This window comes from Mytilus edulis, chromosome 8 (genome assembly GCF_963676685.1).
Source record: "Mytilus edulis chromosome 8, xbMytEdul2.2, whole genome shotgun sequence".
NCBI classification, from domain to species: Eukaryota; Metazoa; Mollusca; class Bivalvia; order Mytilida; family Mytilidae; genus Mytilus; species Mytilus edulis.
In genome coordinates, this window is record NC_092351.1 from 21,636,685 (window position 1) to 21,656,922 (window position 20,238).

Below are 20,238 nucleotides of genomic sequence, written 5' to 3' on the forward strand. Positions count from 1 at the left end.
AATAGCAATAACTAAAGAGATTGAAATACATAAAGCTGGCGAAGGAGTCATGAATTCAGACATATTGTACGCCACTGCAATTTTTTATGGGCACGCAATCACATTCATACAAGAGCGAATTCAAAGACACACGTAAGATGGTAAATACACATACATGTATATTTTGTTTAGCTGAGCACTATCCGGCGGAGTGCCCTGAGGTAACAGACGAAAACATAAGAAATCAAATTGTAAGACAGAAACAGTTATGCTTTAACTGTAAAGGGTCACACTAAGTAGCCGCATGCCACTCTACTGAACGATGCAAAAAGTGTAACGGAATACATCATACTAGCATATGTAAAGGAAAAGAGGTAATTCCAGGTAAACACCGCAGTTGAAACACCAAACGAGACTACAGTAATGTATCCATCACATCAGAGTCACGACATTCACAACTGCACCAGTAATAAATAACGACCAAGAACTAGAAAGTAACATCTTATTTGACGAGGGAGCACAGCCTTCTTCAATTTTATAACTCAGAAATTAACTGATAAATTAGAAATAAATCCTACAGAAAAAGTAAGCATTCATCCGTCTGTGATTTGAAATTTATCCCAGAAGGTTCGCAACTTATACACTGCAACAATACAGTAACAGACCGACACAGGAGAAAAAGTCCATATCGACACACTCATTGTTCCAGAGATTGCGGTTCCGATTTAAAACAAGATTTCACAGACTACAAGGAACTTTACACATTTAAACTTAAGTACAGAACGTTTCAAAATTGACTTACTCATAGGCACCGACTACTAATGGTAAATTATCGAGGACAGAGTTATAAGAGGAAAAGGACCAATCGTTGTACAGTCAAAGTTTGGATGTGTGTTATCAGGACTAATCAATAGAAACATCAACCATCCGACAACATCTATAGCTCTGGTAAACGTCATTGAAGACAAGAACACAGCGAAAAAGGAAAGTCCACGGCAAAGTTGCTATGGAAACATGACCGTTCAGATGATATACCTTCAGGCACGACCGTTGCCAAAAGAAGAGCAGAAGACACATCACAATGGGTCGTACAAAGTAGATCGCACATGAATCCATTTAAGGAAAATTTCAAAGAAAGTAACTTGCTACCTAGACGAACGAACACACTCTCAACTGGTAGAGTCAAGAAGCCAAATAGATACAAGAAAGGAACTTACAACGCATAAAGAAAATTACAGCTGAGTGATGCTACAGTAAGCGGCAGAAGAAAAATCCATGAATGGACTATGAGATAAACTTTAGTTGTGATCAGTTACGGTTAAGGAACTAGATTATTTTATTTGAGATGGACATAAATTTAAATTTCTTTTATCTATATTGTGAACTTACATTTTCTTACAATTTTTCGTTACATACTTCGGAAAATACGCAAGGTACAAACATTAAGCTATGGTAACGTTGTAACTATAACGCTATTGTAAGTGATGTTATTGTATTATTTATTACCTATCACTACATGTAAACGTATATAGAAAACACAACGCATTTATTGAGATTCTTCAACAATCTTACATTCGGAATTCCCAAAAATATCTTTACGGTAATTTTCGAACCTTTCCAAGCCCATTTCAAAGGTATTGACCTAGGCTATTCCTTACTTAAATATTTTTCTGGGATCCGGGCCTGTCTGGCCTACACAGAGGTTCAAAGGTGCCCCTTAACGTAATTTTCCGTATTAACCATATGCATACATTCGGTACTTTTCGGCATATACCAACGGCAAAGTTCCGAACCGGACCTAGCTCATTTTAAAGGTATTGACCCAAGCTATTCCCCACTTAAATATTTTTCTGGGATTCGGGCCCGTCTGGCCACCACAGAGGTTCAAAGTTGCCAATTTACGTATTTTCCATATCAACCACACATTCGATACTCCTCGACATATCCCTACGGCAAAGTTCCGAACCGGACCTAGCTCATTTCAAAGGTATTGATCCAAGCTATTCCCCACTTAAATATTTTTCTGGGATCGGGGCCCGTCTGGCCTACACAGAGGTTCAAAAGTGCCCCTTAACGTAATTTTCCGTATTAACCATATGCATACATTCGGTACTTTTCGGCATATACCAACGGCAAAGTTCCGAACCGGACCTAGCTCATTTTAAAGGTATTGACCCAAGCTATTCCCCACTTAAATATTTTTCTGGGATCCGGGCCCGTCTGGCCACCACAGAGGTCCAAAGTCGTCTTAGGGTGGTCATCGTCATTTAAGCAGTCTCTGGTAGGTGTTCACTATTAATTTCTTTTCTTTTTTGGCTTTCCATAAGTATTTCTATGTATATTTCTATATGTTTCTGGAGTAATTGGATTTTGTTTCATATTTTATATATTAAATTACATCTTTGGTGAATCCTCTGTAATGTTTTATTGATAAAAATCTATATAACATAAAGACAAATATACAACTTGTATCAGGGTTTATATTCGAGGACAACGAAAATTTATGACAGCTTGAAGGGGTCATAGAATGGTATCTTTTCCCTCAGGCTTTATAGTGATTTTCAACTAAATTTAAATATTGAACCGACGGCTAGCAGTCGGTTGGATATTGAATATCAATTATCGAATGTCAAATAAAGGACAGACCGCTTACATACATATTTAAAACGGAATGAAATGCTTTAGAAGATAGCAGGAACCGTGAAATTGTCGATTTCCGCTGTTAGATTGCATTTAACTAAGATTTAGCGATTTTTGGAACGTTTGAGCATCACGCAGTTTTTTGGTTTTTAGACATATCGTCAAAATTGGCTGCTGGAAAAAAGTGGCTGCTATCTTGATTGGCCGATAAAAGTGGCTGCCAGCTTGAGTCTGGTGATCTTATCAGCTTTATCAGAACGTAGGACATGGGTTTTTGTGTTAATGTATTCGTCGTTTTCAAAGAAGAAGCACACCAATCATTAGTTTGATAGTTTGATTCAAAATACGTTTTTTTCAATTTTTGAAGTTTAATCAGACATTCAATTTGAATATCATAATTCAAGTTTGTTGATATCATAATGATAAAAGAATGGATATATATTTTCGGCTGTAAGACACCAAGTCACATATTGTATCAGAAAAATAGAAAAAGGTCTCCCTTATTATAAGTTTACATAAAATATAAAAAAGAAGATGTGGTATGATTGCCAATGAGACAGCTCTCCACATGAGACCAAATGACACAGAAATTAACAACTATAGGTCACCGTACGGCCTTTAACAATGAACTAAGCCCATACCACATAGTCAGCTATAAAAGTATCCGGAATGACAATTTAAAACAATTCCAACGAGAAAACTTACGAACTTATTTATGTACCAAAAATGAACGAAAAACAAAAATATAACACATAAACAAACGACAACCACTTAATTACAGGCTCCTGGTTTGGGACAGGCACATACATACAGAATGTGGCGGGGTTAAACATGTTAGCGGGATCTCATCCCTCACCCTTACCTGGGACAGTGGTGTAACAGTTCAACATAAGAACGAACTATAAAAAATCAGTTGAAAAGGCTTAACTCATCAGATGAATTGAAATACAAATACTACAAATACAAATGAACGTGGCCGGGTACTTGTACATCCCAACAACAAGTAGACACTAAGTGCATATCTGAGAATACTCGCAGTTACCGACAGCTAGTTCAAAGCCACTAAAAAATAATTAAAAAAAGCATACATATAAGACTAAATGCTTAATAAGATCCATTTAGCAATCTCGCAAAAGCGTACAACACCTGCAACAACTGAAAGATCATGTGTTTGATTCTTTAGAAGCATACATTTGTACTGTGACATTATGTTTTATGCCATATGTTGTAATATTATATAATTGCCATAATTCAAAGGCAGCGGATGGGTACAAAATATTTCTGTTGTCTGATGTCATTTAAGGCCATTATATATAAGCACAGCAATGTTAAATCTGCAAATATGCAGAAGCAAGTTTGTGTTCCTTCCTCGCAAATTTTCAGATTTAACATTGTTGTGCTGATATTTAGGGAAAGGAGGAATATAATATGTGTGTTCAGCCGCTTATAACCTTCACTGGTGATCAAAAAGATGAATCTGTCGAAAAGTTGTCACTTGTTTATCTAATTGTAGCGGGCAGGGGCTTGAAATGCTTCGACCAAAGAGTTTTTACTCAAATTTTATGAGTAGTTTGTAAATAACAAAGTCAGTATTACAAGATATGAGCTGGTCAGTATAATATAGGCATTTGCTAAAAGTCACGTAAATAAGTTTCTATCTTTTATTCATTTCAAGAATCATATATTTTCATTTATATTCAAGATAAACAACAATTTTAACTAGTAATATACTTAAACTATAGACTTAGATGATATAACAAGAATCTATTCAGTATAATACATGTAGTAATTTATCTCTACACTCAAGAGATATTTATTAACTTATCTCTAAACTCAAGAGATATTTATTAACTTATCTCTACACTCAAGAGATAATATGTTGGTGTGTCAGAAAAATACATAAAAAGGCTGAGTCCTGCCATCTTAATAAAAAAATAAATTACCTTAGAGAAAATCCTAGCTTTAAGTGAATTTAGTCAGAAGACCTCTTTCTGACATTTTTGTATATAGTTGTAACTGATACATCACCAGTTACATAAAAAAATGTTTATTATTATTAGTTATATTCAGAACCTTAAGTTTCCTGAATAACAACTAACAATGGACTACAGTTTAAAACCTTAAATAAACTGTTTTGTTTATTATAATTTCCAGACCTTTAGGAAATTATCCCTTACTTGTCCAATGTTTTCCTATTTAATCCTATTTATTACAAAAAGACAAACGTTAACAGTAAACATGAACTTCAATGAACAATTTCAATAATCCTAACTTTAAAAGATAAACTAGAAATAAAACTCCAAAGAGTCCGCTAAAATGAAATATTCCTTTTAAACTTTGAAAACGCTAACTTTACTATTTTCCTTTACAATTTAACCTTTAAAAAAAATGAAGTTTGTAAGAAAAATTAACCATTTTGACTGAAATAATTTACGAGCAAATAAAATACTAACTGTAATAACCAAAAGTTTTAGCAGAACTGACGAACAGGCGTCGAAATTACGTCAATGTTGGAAAATTGTTGGATTGTTGGATCGCGCGCTTGCCGTCCAACTAAATATTTGAATTCTCAAATAAATTACAAAAAACCACAATAATATACAATTTTAGTAACCTTTATATATAATAAACAAAGTTTGCATGGTACTTAACAAATTTCTATGGTAACTAAAAATGCAACAAACACTGGACACTTTAAATTTGCAAAACACTCATTTGCAAATCCGCCGCCGCCTCAAACAAGAGCTACAATGTCATGAATATAACCATTCTTCTACAATAACTACGCCCATAGACTACCTCTAAGCACATAATACTAATAAAAACCAAACTAAAGTTCAAATTGAATACCCACACGACAGTGCCATGTGCTGATTTTAATTGCACATTATGATACATAATATCACGTCGACAAAATATAGTCAAGTAATTCATAATTACTACTGAAATCAAAACATTTCATATAACATCAAATAAATTCACATAAGCAAGATAAAAAATTTAACTGAGAAACACGTCTAGTCGAGTCGGCCCTGTCGTGCTGAATGGCTATAACCCATGAAGCGCGGGAAACTAACTAACGGTCTATGGGAGACAACTAGAAGAAATTAATTTCAATCTAATTCAGTTCCTTCAAACGGTTGAAATTACATTTCTTCTACAATAACTACGCCCATAGACTACCTCTAAGCACATAATACTAATAAAAACCAAACTAAAGTTCAAATTGAATACCCACACGACAGTGCCATGTGCTGAAAAAACAAAGAACGGGAAATAAATTTTTTATCTTGCTTATAGAACTTAATTCACTTTGAAAATAAAAAGTCAATACCAGGTTATAAACCTAAATTTTCAGAAACAATTAATCTGTCTTTTAAAGAATCTTTAATGTAACCGTCCTTGGCCGTCTCTGAACGCCATCTGCCATGTCTTTTGAACAATCGATCGGAAATACCTAAATTAGCGCAAGTTGTAGCTCCGCCAGAACGTAAACTGTGCAATTCATATTTCTTAATATCTGACACAAATGGTTGAAAAGCTTCAATAAATAATTCTCTCATACGTGTATAAGACAGTGGTTTATTTTCCTTCCGAAGAACATATCTATCCTTGAATTTTGTTAAATTTCTAAAAATAAATTCTTCTGATTCCGGCGAAATATCAACCCACAACAAATATAACTTTAAATTCTTAACTGGACACATATCTGAATCCATACATGCTATAACTACAGAATTGCCATCACGATAAATATCAGTTTTACTTTTCGGAATAAATATAGATATATAACCTAATTCAAAAATGATATCACATCTCCGTATATTTAATAGCTCGGACACTCTTAAAAAACCTGAGTAAGCTAGTAAACACGCACATATAAAACGCTGTGACATAACATTATATTCCTTAAATGACGAACTATACATTTTAGATAGAATCTCAGGAGTAACTGGTTCCTTTTTCTCAATTCGAGTAGCTAATCGGCGTTTTGCACCTTCTTAAACATTTTTCACAACTAAATTTTCGGTAGGAGACGTTTGACCAATCATATGATGTGCCCATTGTATACTATAAAATGCTGAAATAACCGGACTAGCAGTGTGACTGTTCTGAACTAATGAAGATAAATATAGTGCAACGTGCAAAGATTTTGCCGGTAAAATATCACAACGACTTATACCGTTATGAACAGCCCACTTTTTCCAACGGATAAATCCTGCATGATAAGTTTTAACGGTACTGTCAGCTTTAGATTCGCAAAGTAAATCCATAAGAACATCAACATTGGTATGCAGAGCTGGTGGCAAAAAATTAATCTCAGATTCATAGGCCTGCAAAAATACATGTATAAACAATAATTAAACAATAACAGAATCTTAAATGTAAGAAACTATCAACACAAAAATACTTGTTAGTACATCTCACAAGACTATGTACAATAGTCTTAATGCTGATCATAAGCATTTGTATTTGTTAGTATATTAGTTCTCAACAAGGCCATTTAAAGCCTTAATGCCAAAATCTGAAACCAATTCAGATATGCATTGTAACGTTAGTACACAAACAAGGCACTAATACAGCCTTTAACATATCATCTGTAAAATCCAGATAAGCATTAACAGCTTCATAAAAAAAAATAGGTTTACAACCTTCATACATATCAGTGTTATAATCTGAAATCTAGCCTCAAAGCTAACATCTTAAAAGTAAGATCAGTATTACCAAAAATGGCCTTCTTGCTTTTACCAGGAGTATAAAACTCCTTACCGCTTGGTAATTCTACATATGCAATAACTTGATCTGTGAAATCGCCCCCATTTGGGCATAACATAGGCCAATAACTTGCGGATGGCCAGCAAGGAACAATCAATGTACCTACAGCGTTGCATTGTCTCATGTAATTAATAACACGTGGTATAAGAAATACAGGTGGTACAAAAAGACCGTTAACCCCATACCAATCTACTGTAAACGCATCAATACCAGAAGAATTTTCATTCCAAAATCTTGAATAAAATACCAGTAACTTGAAATTGTGATCAGAAGCAAACCAATCTACTTCATGCGGGCCCCATAAAGATTCTATCAATTGAAAAATGTAATATGATATTCCCCAATCATCATGATCAACGATACGACTCAGAAAATCAGCTTTTTCGTTTAGTGTCCTAGGTATCCAAACTATATCAATGTTGACATTGTACTTCAAACATGCGCTAAATATGTCTAATGCTAAATTCTGTAAAATAGTTTTAGTACTTCCTTTGCTTACAATGCTCACAACATTTTGATTATCTGTAAACCATTTAACCTTTTTTCCGGATATAATGTTTATTAAGGACAGCAAAACTTTCTTTACCGCAGAAAGTTCCTTCCAAGTTGAACTATTACTACGTTCTGATTCAACCCACATACCATGTGCAATGTTTTGTGGTGCTTCTACAATATAACCACCAAAACCTGTATCACTAGCGTCACTGTAGATAATACTATGACATGATTCATCAACACTGAAATGTTTTACATTAACTTCACTTATATACAGTTTCCAGAATTGTAACTGTTCAATACTAGATTCTGAAAGTTTAATATAAGAATACCAAGACGCAGATGTGTTCACGTCTATAGTTAAATGTTTAGTCATTAAATAAACTAAATTTCCAATAACTAAGTATGTAGATATTATCTGACCTACAACAGATGCAACTTTTTTCACAAACACGCTTTTACGCCCAGTCAAACAAGATATAATGTCATCAATAGAATGTATCATCTTATTTATTCTGTTATCTGGTATTTTGTAAAAACCATTTTCTGTATCAATATATGTACCTAACCAAACCAAACGTTTAGTAGGTTCCCACAAAGACTTTTCTGCTTTAGGTACAAAGCCACTTCTAACTAAATCTAGCTTAACTTGTTCTGACACAATCTTGCACATTTCTTGATCTTGTTCTATACCCAAACCATCATCAAGATACATTATAACTTGCTTACCTTCAGATCGCCATTTCTTCACAAGTGGCCTAGTCAGTTTAGTAAAAATAAAACAAGCTGTACTCAAACCAAATGGTAAAACAAGAAATTTGAAAAATGTAGGACAGCCATTAATGATCCATGAAAAACCTAAGTACTCTGTGTGTGGTTCAAAAATGTCAATATGGTGATGAGCTGAATGAATGTCGTACTTAAACATGGAATAATTCAATTTAATATGCTGTTGAGCAGTCCTCATGTCCTCAAATTTAACGCTCTGTTTCCATAAATGTTTATTTACCGCTCTCAAATCAAGTATCAATCTTTTCTTTAAATTAGACTGAACTGATACAGTAAGAGGATTAACAACAAAAGGTCGTTGGTCACACTGAACTATTAAACCTCTATGTAATAAATCTTGAATAGCTGTATGTACAAAATCGGAATTTTTCAAAGCTGATAAATTGTTGAATAAATACGTAAACGGAGGAATGGAATAAAATGGTATCTTATAACCATCTCTTATAGTATCAATTATATAGTCATAAGCACCAATATCTATCCAAAATTGTATATTTTCCTTCAGCCTACCTTTAACAATAATATCAGTACCATCTTGCTCATATTCGTAATAATCATGTGTAAAATTTTGAGCAGACTCATTATCTAAAGAACTAATGTCAAAATTATACTCATCTTTTACAAAGCTAGTTTCTTTTGTTTGATGCTGCTGTCTTGTTGTTTTGGAAGGGGCAGTTAACTCTCCAGTGTTTGTACGACCCACAGTTGAAGCATGGTCCCCGTTGAGATTTTCCAGCGTACTGGTCCTGGGCATACGGGAAACCTCCATACCAAGACGGCTGGCCCCCTCGAAAGGGCTGTTGAGAGTTGAAGCTAGAGCTAGCGGTGGCAGGAATCTGCTGCTGTTTAGCTGCTGGTTTGCTCTTACTCTTTTTCTTCCTAATGGCCCTGTTTTCAGCCCTGATAATCTTGGACTCATCTTCAGAATCACTAGCAATAGGGTTTGCCTCGTACTGGCGAGCTGTATCCCACCCTCCATCAGAAGTATCCGCGATCTTTATAAGCTTATTTCTATGTTTAAGCCTATCTGTACAGGATGCAACAATGTCTCTAGCATAATCAACTTTGCCATTGTCAATAGCCCAAATAGCTTGGGTTAAATCTTCAAGGTTTTCTGTATTGTAATTGAACTGAATTTTGTTACCTTCCGAACGCCATTTGTACTGGGAGTCCGACTTCAGCTTCTTAACTTGAGACTTCATGCTCTGGTTTGTGCCATGGATTTCGTCGCGCAAACTATTTATCTTTTCACTTATCTTAGTGTCAACAAGAACTTCGATATCCTGCTTTTGGCGATTAACTGCGTCTAAAACTGTCCGCAAAGATATTTCTTCATGAGGTGTATCGGAATCCATATTTACTATAACTGAGAAACACGTCTAGTCGAGTCGGCCCTGTCGTGCTGAATGGCTATAACCCATGAAGCGCGGGAAACTAACTAACGGTCTATGGGAGACAACTAGAAGAAATTAATATCAATCTAATTCAGTTCCTTCAAACGGTTGAAATTACATAAATGTGCGGAATTACATGGGATTCAATAATTTCATTGGTTTTCTACTGTTACTATTATATTTATTTTGCTATTTGATTTATAAAAACATGGGATTTTCAATATCCCATGGGACAGGGCAAAATCCCATGGGATTGACCATTATCCCATCGGATTTTGGTTAAATCCCATGGGACTGTAATTATCCCATGGGATTTTTAATATCCCATGGGACAAATTAAAATCCTATGGGATTCAAGTTTTAAATATATAGATATAAATATACAGTAATGTGTATGTTACAATGTATTCTATTTGGTAGTAAATTGTTATTAGATGAATCCTTTTAATTGAATATCTTTTTTCTTTGGAAATGTTAATTCAACATATTGTTCTATAACTGTTCAAAACTAGACTTTTAAACAACATAGCAGATAATGTAAGTATCAATATATGTTTATTCATGAATTATAGAATACTTTCTTGAAACACAATTATTTACCATTTGAAATCAATGAAAAGCTCTATTTTTAGGGTTAACATACTAATAGCTATGTAAGTAAATCTATTTTTTTCACAATATCCCTCCACACAAAACATTAATAGTTTCTTATCATCCAGCATTGTTTGATGGTATCTATATAGTCCACTTTTTGGTCATTCAGCACAGAACTTTGACATTATTGTGGTTTCAATATCTTTTGGTATTTAAAAGAACTACAAATCATTGACTGAGTGATGAAAATAATAACTGATCCAACTTTTGTCTTTGAATTTATTCTGGTCTTGTATCTATGTTTTCTCCATTTATTCTAGGTGATGAATTTCAATCCTTCTGAAAAAGAGAAGTTATGTATTATACAAAATTGTTTGCATACATGTAGCAATAATATGATTTTCAGTAAAAATAGCTATGCGGTATGGATTTAACTGAATGTTAAAGGTTATCCAGTGTCATCAGTTGCTAACCTCCTACATCCTTTGGTCTCTGATGGAGAGTTGTCAAATTAGCAATATACCACATCTTCCTTTTCTTATATTATATAACAATCAATTAATTTATTGTTCTTTATAACATTTGGGTATTTTCCCAAGTTATATATATAATATATATATAAAGATCAATTTTAAAACTTTAGGCAACTATAATAACATTCCATTATTCACAAGAATTTGCAATATATTATACAAAATGCAGACAACAGAAACAATATTTCTTTACGCTTTTAAAGTTCTGACAGATTTCAACTTGTGTTTTATTTCAATCAAAAAATACCTTTGGATATATTGGAAATTATAACATTGATACAAAAATTCATATTGTTTTATCCTTATTTTTTGTGTTGTTTGGCTTGCTGTCTCATTTTAATATACATTTAAACATACATCAATAATCTTCTTCTTTATCAAATGTAAAAATGGGATATTTTTGATTTTGATAATCTCAAAACATTATAGTTCTTTGAATAACTTATTACCAAGTTAAAAAAAAAACAATGTGTTTGATATTAATTTTAAGACATGTATAAATGTTCCAGATCATATCAGTTTTTGGACCGTACGTTTACGGTCCAGAACATAAAAGTATACACTTACAGTCCCACCATATGCATACAGTCACACCATTTGAGTATACTTGTAGTATAAAAAAGAAGATGTGGTATGATTGCCAATGAGACAACTATCCACAAAAGACCAAAATGACACAGACATTAACAACTATAGGTCACCGTATGGCCTTCAACAATGAGCAAAGCCCATATCGCATAGTCAGCTATAATAGGCCCCGATAAGACAATGTAAAACAATTCAAACGAGAAAACTAACGGCCTTATTTATGTAAAAAAAGTGTCTAGTACCAGCTCAACCAAACATGTGTTTTTATTTCAACTGCCAACTTTTTGTATTAATCTATTAAAGATTTCAGTTATGTTGATCTGTTCTGTACATTTGTTTCTAATAAACTTGACATTGGGCAGACTGTACGCGTACAGTCCAAATACTCATATGTTCTGGAACATAAACATGATTAACAAGCATTTTCCAGGATGTCATGCTAGAATCTCATTAATATTAGTACTAAATTAATTTTGAGTATAAACATGTAAATCCACAAGTTACTTACTGAAATTCATTGTGAACACTCACCAAAAACTTAAAGAGGATACAATTTAGAGGAAAGACTGGACAGATGAATGCACTAACACTATTAAAACAGGAGCATAAAACTTACCGAAAACAAGATGTTTTACATTTATCCTTCGGGAGCAGGATAATTGAAAAGTTTTTTTTTTCTTTCTCTGCCATCCATCATATAAACTTTAAATTCATTCATGCAAAATATGAAAATCTGCAAAGGTATGACCTTTCAAGAACCTCAGCTTATCCACATTTTGAATTTTGAACTGCAATATTTGTCCTTTTCATCTTGCTGACAACCTAAACATAAAAAAAATGATAAAAAAATAATTCTAGATTAACTTTGTGTTTTTATTTTTGTTGGTACAAACAATTGCGTACAATGGGAGGCAACTCTCATTGTACCTAATTGATAACGCCGTGTACTAGATTTGCCTCCCCTTGTTGCGTCATCCGATGCTTAGTTAGCATGTGGTTTTAGCAAAGAGCATGTTCCAGCCACGTTTTATTATGTATTTGATAATTTTTTGTATTTGATGACAATGCGATGGAAAATAAGAGAACTAGGAAACCTCCAGCTTATCTAAAGGATTTCACTTTACCTTCTTTTGATATGCAGAACGAGTTTGCATCAGTTTACGAAGTTGGAGATTTAACCTCTCAACACGTGGTTCAACATGAGACTTTTGCACCAAAATCAGATAATGCAAGTGTTAGCGTTCATCCAAAAATTCTTACGTCTACAAACACGGTGAATGAACTGGATAAAACAATTGAAGAATTAACAATTCAGAACAAAATATTGGAACGGGATCTGTTGTTGGCTGAACAAAACGCGCACCTTGTGGCTAAGAAAACTTTCGGTGTCGATAAAAGAACTTCATGTGATAAATCAGATAATGATAGGAATAATTGCCAAGCGAAAATTAAAGGTAAAGATTTTCCATATCTATTGTTCAAAGACAAACAAAAACGTAAAGCAGTTTCGGGTGAAGCAAGGGCCGCTAAGGATCGGGTAAAATACGATGTGCCATGGCCACATGAACATGCCCAAACCAAATCATTGAGTTATTCTGATGAAGACTTCGGATTCGTACAGTTAGTTAGAGGTGAACTATTTATTATGCACAACATAGAAGAACAAGCCATTTCAATGCTAAGACAAAAGCATTTAATTAATCTGTTATATCTTGCCGAAAAATATCCTTTTACCGAGATTAAGGATTTTCATGCCGAAGTTTTGCGTTCGTTGGAAAGGGGTCACAAACATTGGTCTCATACGTTTTCAGAAGAACAAGGCCGCACTCTCGTCTCAATTTGGAGACTATTGAGATGACAAATTATTGCATATATCGCTAATATTATAATTTTTTAAATTTTTTATAATACATATTAATGATGATATTGTGAAACCTTCTGCTATGTCAGGTGTGATGCTTCCCCTGTTTTTTTTTTTTTTTCAGGTGTGTACTATATTTATGAGTAACAACTCAAATATTTTGATATTATTTTTAAACCCCCTGCAGTGTCAGGTGTGTTTGCTTCCCCTGTTTTTTTCAGGTGTGTACTATACTTATGAGTAACAACTCAAATATTATGATATTATTTTTAAATCCCCTGCTATGCCAGGTGTGATTGCTTCACCTGTTTTTTTTTTCAGGTGTGTACTATATTTATGAGTAACAACTCGAAATATTATGATATTATTTTTAACCCCCTGCAGTGTCAGGTGTGATTACTTCCCCTGAATATTCAGGTGTGTTCTATATTTTAAGAGAGAGATCATATTCCCCTGCTAATGCGGTCGTGTTTTTGTGTGATAACTCCGAATATCATAATTTTGCAAAACTCTTGCAGTGACAGGTGTGATTGCTTCCCCTGTTTTTCAGGTGTGTACTATATGATATAAAAGAGATAATATTCTCCTGCAGATGCGGGCGTGTTACTGTGTATGATTATCCGCAAGTTCGTTTAGAATATCTTTGAGGCAGATATGTTTAGTAATATTATTATTTTTTATTTTTTTTGTTCCTTGCATTATAAGCGAGTTATAAGTTCACCTAGACTAAGTAGTGTTTAATAGTGTGATCACTAGTGCCATGATTGTGTAGAGTAGAAGTCCCCCCTTTCCCTCCGCTGTATTTACAAGGGTGTCTATTTATGACTGAAATTATCCATATTTTTTTTTTAATGCCTTTATTATGCATGATGTAGCACTGATTTTGACACTGTTGTCAAAGATAATAATTGCATGAATTACACATGAATTACAATGTTGTTGATGAAATTTTAGTTTTACATTTTTGTCATTTGCTTGATTAACGAAATTATTATCATGTACAATGTCAAGCTGTATGAAGGGTATCCTTCTTCTCTTTTTTTTCTTTTTTTTTCTTTCCTGTTTGGCGACTTCGTTTGGGTTAAGGTGCTTCATATTCACACTTGTTCATTGTTGCTTATTGATACCATGTTTGGTATAATTGTATATTATTGCATTATTATAATAAAGCACCTTTCGCCAAACACTATTAGTTGTCAATTATCCCAACTTAAAAACAAAAACATCATCACAAAAAAGGAGGTCATAATAACCTCCGAAATATTTAAACAAACCGAAATTATTGCTTGATTAAGATCTTGTCATAAATTCATAGCATTGATATTCTTATTTTTGAAGACCATATATGTCTTTTGCATACTTATATTCCTTTGTACAAGAGTATGGATATTAAGATTGATTCCAAGGACTTTAATGTTAAATAAGCATGATTAGTTTTACAGTTTCTCAGCTCTATGTGTACATTTTGAGAGAATCTTGCAATACTGTTAATTCTGATATTCAGAACTTATTGTGAGGTTTTTATTAATGCAACTGAGAGCTGTATCTCAGTCTCATTTAGGATACATATTAATGAGCTGAAGACCAGTGCCGAAATTTTCTCATTGCATTGAAGACCCATAGGTGACCTTTGGCCGTTGTCTGCTCTTTGGTTGGGTTGTTTTCTCTTTGTCAAATTCCCAGTCTCGTCTCTATAACATGCATGCAGATTTTTCTTATCATACAATTTTCAATCATGCAATTTTGTCCATTATTAATATAAATATACCTAGACCAGAGAGAATATGTACTTTATGTCATAAATTTATTGGTGATGAATTTCATGTTTTATTTGTATGTCAACATGATTCTATTGTTAATTATAGAAACAAATACTTACCTAAATATTATACTATTAATCCTCAATATATTAAAATGGAAGGATTATTGTCCATATGTAATATGGAGGTCTACAAACGATTGTCATATTTTATTAAGAAAATTGCTTGTTTATTCTAAAATATTTACCATTATTATTGTATTTCTATGTGTTTAGATAGTACTGCATGCTCATTTCGTCATTCAATTGTTTATGTATTATACTTTGACCTCATGTTACACATTTATGTGTCTGAGCGTTATCAATAAATCTTGAAATCTTGAAATCTATTGAAAATAAGCAAAAAATAAATGCACAAAAAATTTAACATTGTTATTAAAGGCTTTTTTAAAATTCAAAACAGTTGCCTGCAGTGTTAATTTCCTTGTTTGATTTATTTCATATTTATAAAGCCTTTATAGCTAGCTAGATGGTATGCCAGGCGGATCCCAACCCAAGACAAAGGGGATGATCCCATATTCATTTGATTTGTTTTGTTGTCTCATACAAGAAATTATATACGGTTTAAGGGTGGAGATCAGGGATCCGGAAATTTTTTCAACTAACCATTGGGGATCTCAACCATTTAAAAGTTTTTCAAACATAGGGGGTGGGGTGACCCCCATGGACTCTCCCTATATTTCATTTGATGTGTTTTTTGTTCCATACAAGAATATATATATATGGTTTCGGGGTGGGGATCTTGACCGTTTACAAGTTTTCAAACTAGAGGGGGTGGGGTGACCCTCTAGGGACTTCCCTTTTATTTCATTTCATTAATTTTATTGTCCCCTACAAGAATATATATGGTTTAGGGGTGGGGATCTTGATCGTTTACAAGATAATAGCACATTCTCAAATTGAACAGGGTGGGGTAACACCAAGGGACCTCCCTTTCATTTCATTTGATTTGTTTTATCGTCCCATTCAAGAATATATATGGTTTAGGGGTGGAGATCTGGACCGTTTACAAGATAATAGCATATTCTCAAATTGAGGGGGTTGGGATTACCTCCCATGGACTCACCTTCCCTTCTTTCTTCCCCCAAAAATACCCTTTAATAGACCCCAATGCAAAGATAATTTACATTAATTTGCCTTGATTTACACTTTAGAATATTACAGGTGTAAAGCTTTTAAGATAATACAACTGAAGACCACGCCCACCGACTGCCTAAGAGGGGCTTGTATATATTTTCCAAAAAGGGGGCCCTGAACTCCTAATCAGTCCCGACACCCCGCCCCCCCCCCTTTTTTCCTCATTTCAATCACCCTGATATAAATTTAGTTTTTTTTCACTTACAATAGGAATGGTTTGAATTCCCCAATAATTTTAATATACCATTAATATCAACATATTTCATTTTTAAATCTGATAAATGAAGGGCAAAAGTTTTCTATGGGTAGAAATGGATAGTTAAAGTACTAATTTGGGAAGCTTTCAAATTCACACCATGCCGGTGGCTGTGTTCAAAGTGCTAGGTTTTATCAGCCTCGTTGTTTGTGGACTAACGATTTAGGCCTGTGGTGGATAATAGTGTGCGTGTATTATTTTTCTATACCTTCTTAATCAATATTTTCATATACTGACGTCAAGTGTTGTACATAATTACCGTATCACCATGGTGATACGGTCTGATTAGTCAGAGGCTAAACGTCAGGTTCGGGTAAATCTGTTAACGGTATTTCTGTTATTTAATTGGTTATAAATACTATCTAATGGCTGCTTCGTGGCTGTTTCCGGAATGATTATGGGGGAAATGAAGGTCATTTTAACGTCTGATTGGCTATTAATAAGTGGCATGCATTATATGTTCAACGCGTCCGTAAGTGGGGTCGGATTGAAATCATGATACTAGGGAAAACGGTAGTATTTAATTTTCCCAGCATTAGGTTGGCCTTTTGTGTACCCAAGGCAGGTGAAGGAAGTCAAATTAGGAGTGCTGTGATTGGATGTAAGGGTACAATATATTTTTTTATTTATCTATGAATAACTGCAGTGTGTATATTTACAATATAAATTTTAAAACCTATTGAAATATTTTCTAGAGAATTATTCGAAAAGACTTGCAAAATTTCATAAATTTGGTGCAAAATGACGGTGGGCATGGATAACATAAAAAAGCTCCGTTGGAAGTTGGTCATGATACTATTTGGCTTTAATTTTTAAAACAGAGTAATAAAGTACTAACACAACATATAACTGTTTTATCCAGGTTTTTATCTTAAAAAGTGGTAAATTTAGAAAATGTTAACATTGTCGCCAATGGCAGAATAAATAGTACCGTTTTCCCACTAGGTTATAGGTACATAGTATGATAAAGTGTTCATTTGCTATAGTGATTAGTTATGATGATAACTCACCACAAACTGTCAATTTGGTACAGATTATATAATCATGTGACAATGTGATGATTTAATCTTGAAATTATGTTGCTATTTTGGTAAGAAACTGTACATTTATGTATTATTGCTATTCTCTAAAAATAGAACAGTAATGTGTATAATTTACACTTTAAACTGCGTATTAAAACGGTTAAATGATTGAGATACTTTTGTACATTAGATTTCTTCGTTTAAAGCTTAGATTTTAAATAGTTAATACACAAAACGTATGCTCTATTTATAAAAATAATAACCATTCATTTTTCATTGCTTGGACATATTGATTAGAAAATATTAAAATCACGGAATTTACCGAAGATGTAATTTCGTTTCCAGCACTTTCATCGCTTCATTGATTTCTGGTGTAAATAAACAAACCCGACGATACTGATTAGAAGAATACAAGAATTACGAGGTGAGCAATATGGTTTCTTATGTGCAAAGTGCACGGTATTGTTATTGGCAAGGGTTTCAGTGCACTATAGGATACTATAGTGTCAGCTGTTGCAAATTATATAATTTAGCTTTTTACAATGCACAGCTCTATATTTGACAATGACCCCAAAGGCAATCATTTTATACGATCCTTCGAACCCAAAAACTTGCAACACAAAGAACTTCCAAAAAGATGTTTGCATGTGGGGTAGACAGTTTGATGATCTTTGATGTACTCGTAGCTTTCGGGTCGATCCGGCCCCACGTCGATCCGGCCCAAGTCGATCCGGCCCAAGTCGATCCGTCCCACGTCGATCCGGCCACACGTCGATCCGGCCCATATGTAAAGTCGATCCGGCCCCAATAAAAAGAAATATTTCTAAGGAATAAAAATAAATATATATTAATTGTAATTCATAAATGTTTATTTTTTTTTTATTATAATGTTAAAGGTGTAACGTTACGGTAAAAAAAAGGAAAAAGGCCTTTGAAAAACATTTTCTTTAGATGAGTATAAAACAACTAGGTTGATTATGTCTTTATTACAAGTTTTCAAGATTATTGGGTATAATTATATTAAAACGTATATAAAAGAATTCAGACATCAACATTAATCAGCAGTAATTAGCATTTTCTTTCAATTGACTGTGATCCTAACAAGTCTTTCATCTTTTGTAACATATAATAACAAATAGTTACATACATGAACGGTACAAGCCGGTATCTGGTCGTTCCGTATTGAGCAACATTTCTCAATTTTAGAAATTTTAAGCTGATACATATAAACTTTGTTTTTCTTTTTAAGTTCTTAAAATTTCTAAAATTGAGAAATGTTGTTTGGTTTGCCGAATCCTTTCTATAAAAGAGTGCTGATATTATATTTTAGAGAGTGAAAACGTGCATTCAATGTCATTGTTTTGTTGTTTTCTTGCAATAAAGAATAATGGATATCATATGACTTTTTTTTTATCTACACACTTGTCAAAATAAGAAAAATATATTGACTATATCCGATGTTACAAAAAAAAAGTGTTATAGAATAGAATATTTTTATATGTTATAGAAGCCTATGAAGTAACCTGAAAAAACATACAAATAATTATTATAATATACACCAACCAGAAGATCAAACTAGAAAGACCTTGTTGAAAAACAAATTACGTATCTTTAATTAATCTGAGTGAGTATTGGATTGAATTAAGTGATTACGAGTGGCATTACCTTAGATCACAATCATCAGACAACTGTTGAATAAACAAACCAATTATAGACTAATGATTTGATTAAATAAGTCATTATTATGCGTTAAATTTTATAGGTCCATTGGACTGTAAATATTCATTTAGCTATTCTGTGTGTGAACTAAATAAAAGAAAAATCGCCATGAAATTCAAAGTAAAAGTTATCATGGAAAATAACTTCATAATTTAAAAATGTAGAAACTGCGATACAAACAGACACAATAACACTAATTTTCGTATGGATTTAAAATAGTTCGTTAACTGGTACTCCAATACTTCACTGACCTGTTGTCATCCATCATCGATCGGACACTTTTTTCAAATTCCATTTATACTGTTAAAGTTTGTGACAAATTCCACCAAAATCTAGTTAATTCATATTTTATTATGGGGCCGGATCGACTTGGGGACGGATCGACGTGGGCCGGATCGACTTGGGCCGGATCGACTTTGGGCCGGATTGACTTGGGGCCGGATCGGTTTGGGGCCGGAACGACCGGATACCGTACTCGTACATGATGATTTATTCTTTGGAGTTGTCAGGAGGCTGATTTAGAAGGGGGCCAGGGGGCTTGCCATCCTTTTCTGTGAAATTTTGTGGGCCTGCACTTATGAAAATTTCTGGATCCGCCACTGGTTGTTGGACCATAATAGTCCCAGTATGGACACA

The 20,238-nt window shown here is 33.6% G+C and overlaps 3 protein-coding genes across 3 annotated transcripts in view; 1 reads left to right on the top strand and 2 right to left on the bottom strand.

Moving 5' to 3' along the window:
• Positions 1–5,386: 5,386 nt before the first annotated feature.
• Positions 5,387–6,548, bottom strand: LOC139485065 (integrase/recombinase xerD homolog). Its single transcript, XM_071269182.1, has one exon. The coding sequence runs from the start codon at positions 6,546–6,548 to the stop codon at positions 5,958–5,960; it is 591 nt and encodes a 196-aa protein (XP_071125283.1). The 3' UTR covers positions 5,387–5,957.
• A 68-nt stretch (positions 6,549–6,616) lies between these two features.
• On the bottom strand, positions 6,617–10,079 carry LOC139485064 (uncharacterized). Its single transcript, XM_071269181.1, has one exon. It carries the CDS (start codon positions 9,656–9,658, stop codon positions 7,289–7,291), a length of 2,370 nt encoding a protein of 789 aa, XP_071125282.1. The 5' UTR covers positions 9,659–10,079; the 3' UTR covers positions 6,617–7,288.
• Positions 10,080–12,857: 2,778 nt separating this feature from the next.
• LOC139483998 (interaptin-like) overlaps positions 12,858–20,238 on the top strand; it is an 81,354-nt gene continuing 73,973 nt past the window's right edge. The window contains exon 1 of the mRNA XM_071267719.1: positions 12,858–13,408. Within this exon, the coding sequence (XP_071123820.1) occupies positions 12,858–13,408 (551 nt within the window). The remainder of the gene's footprint in view (positions 13,409–20,238) is intronic.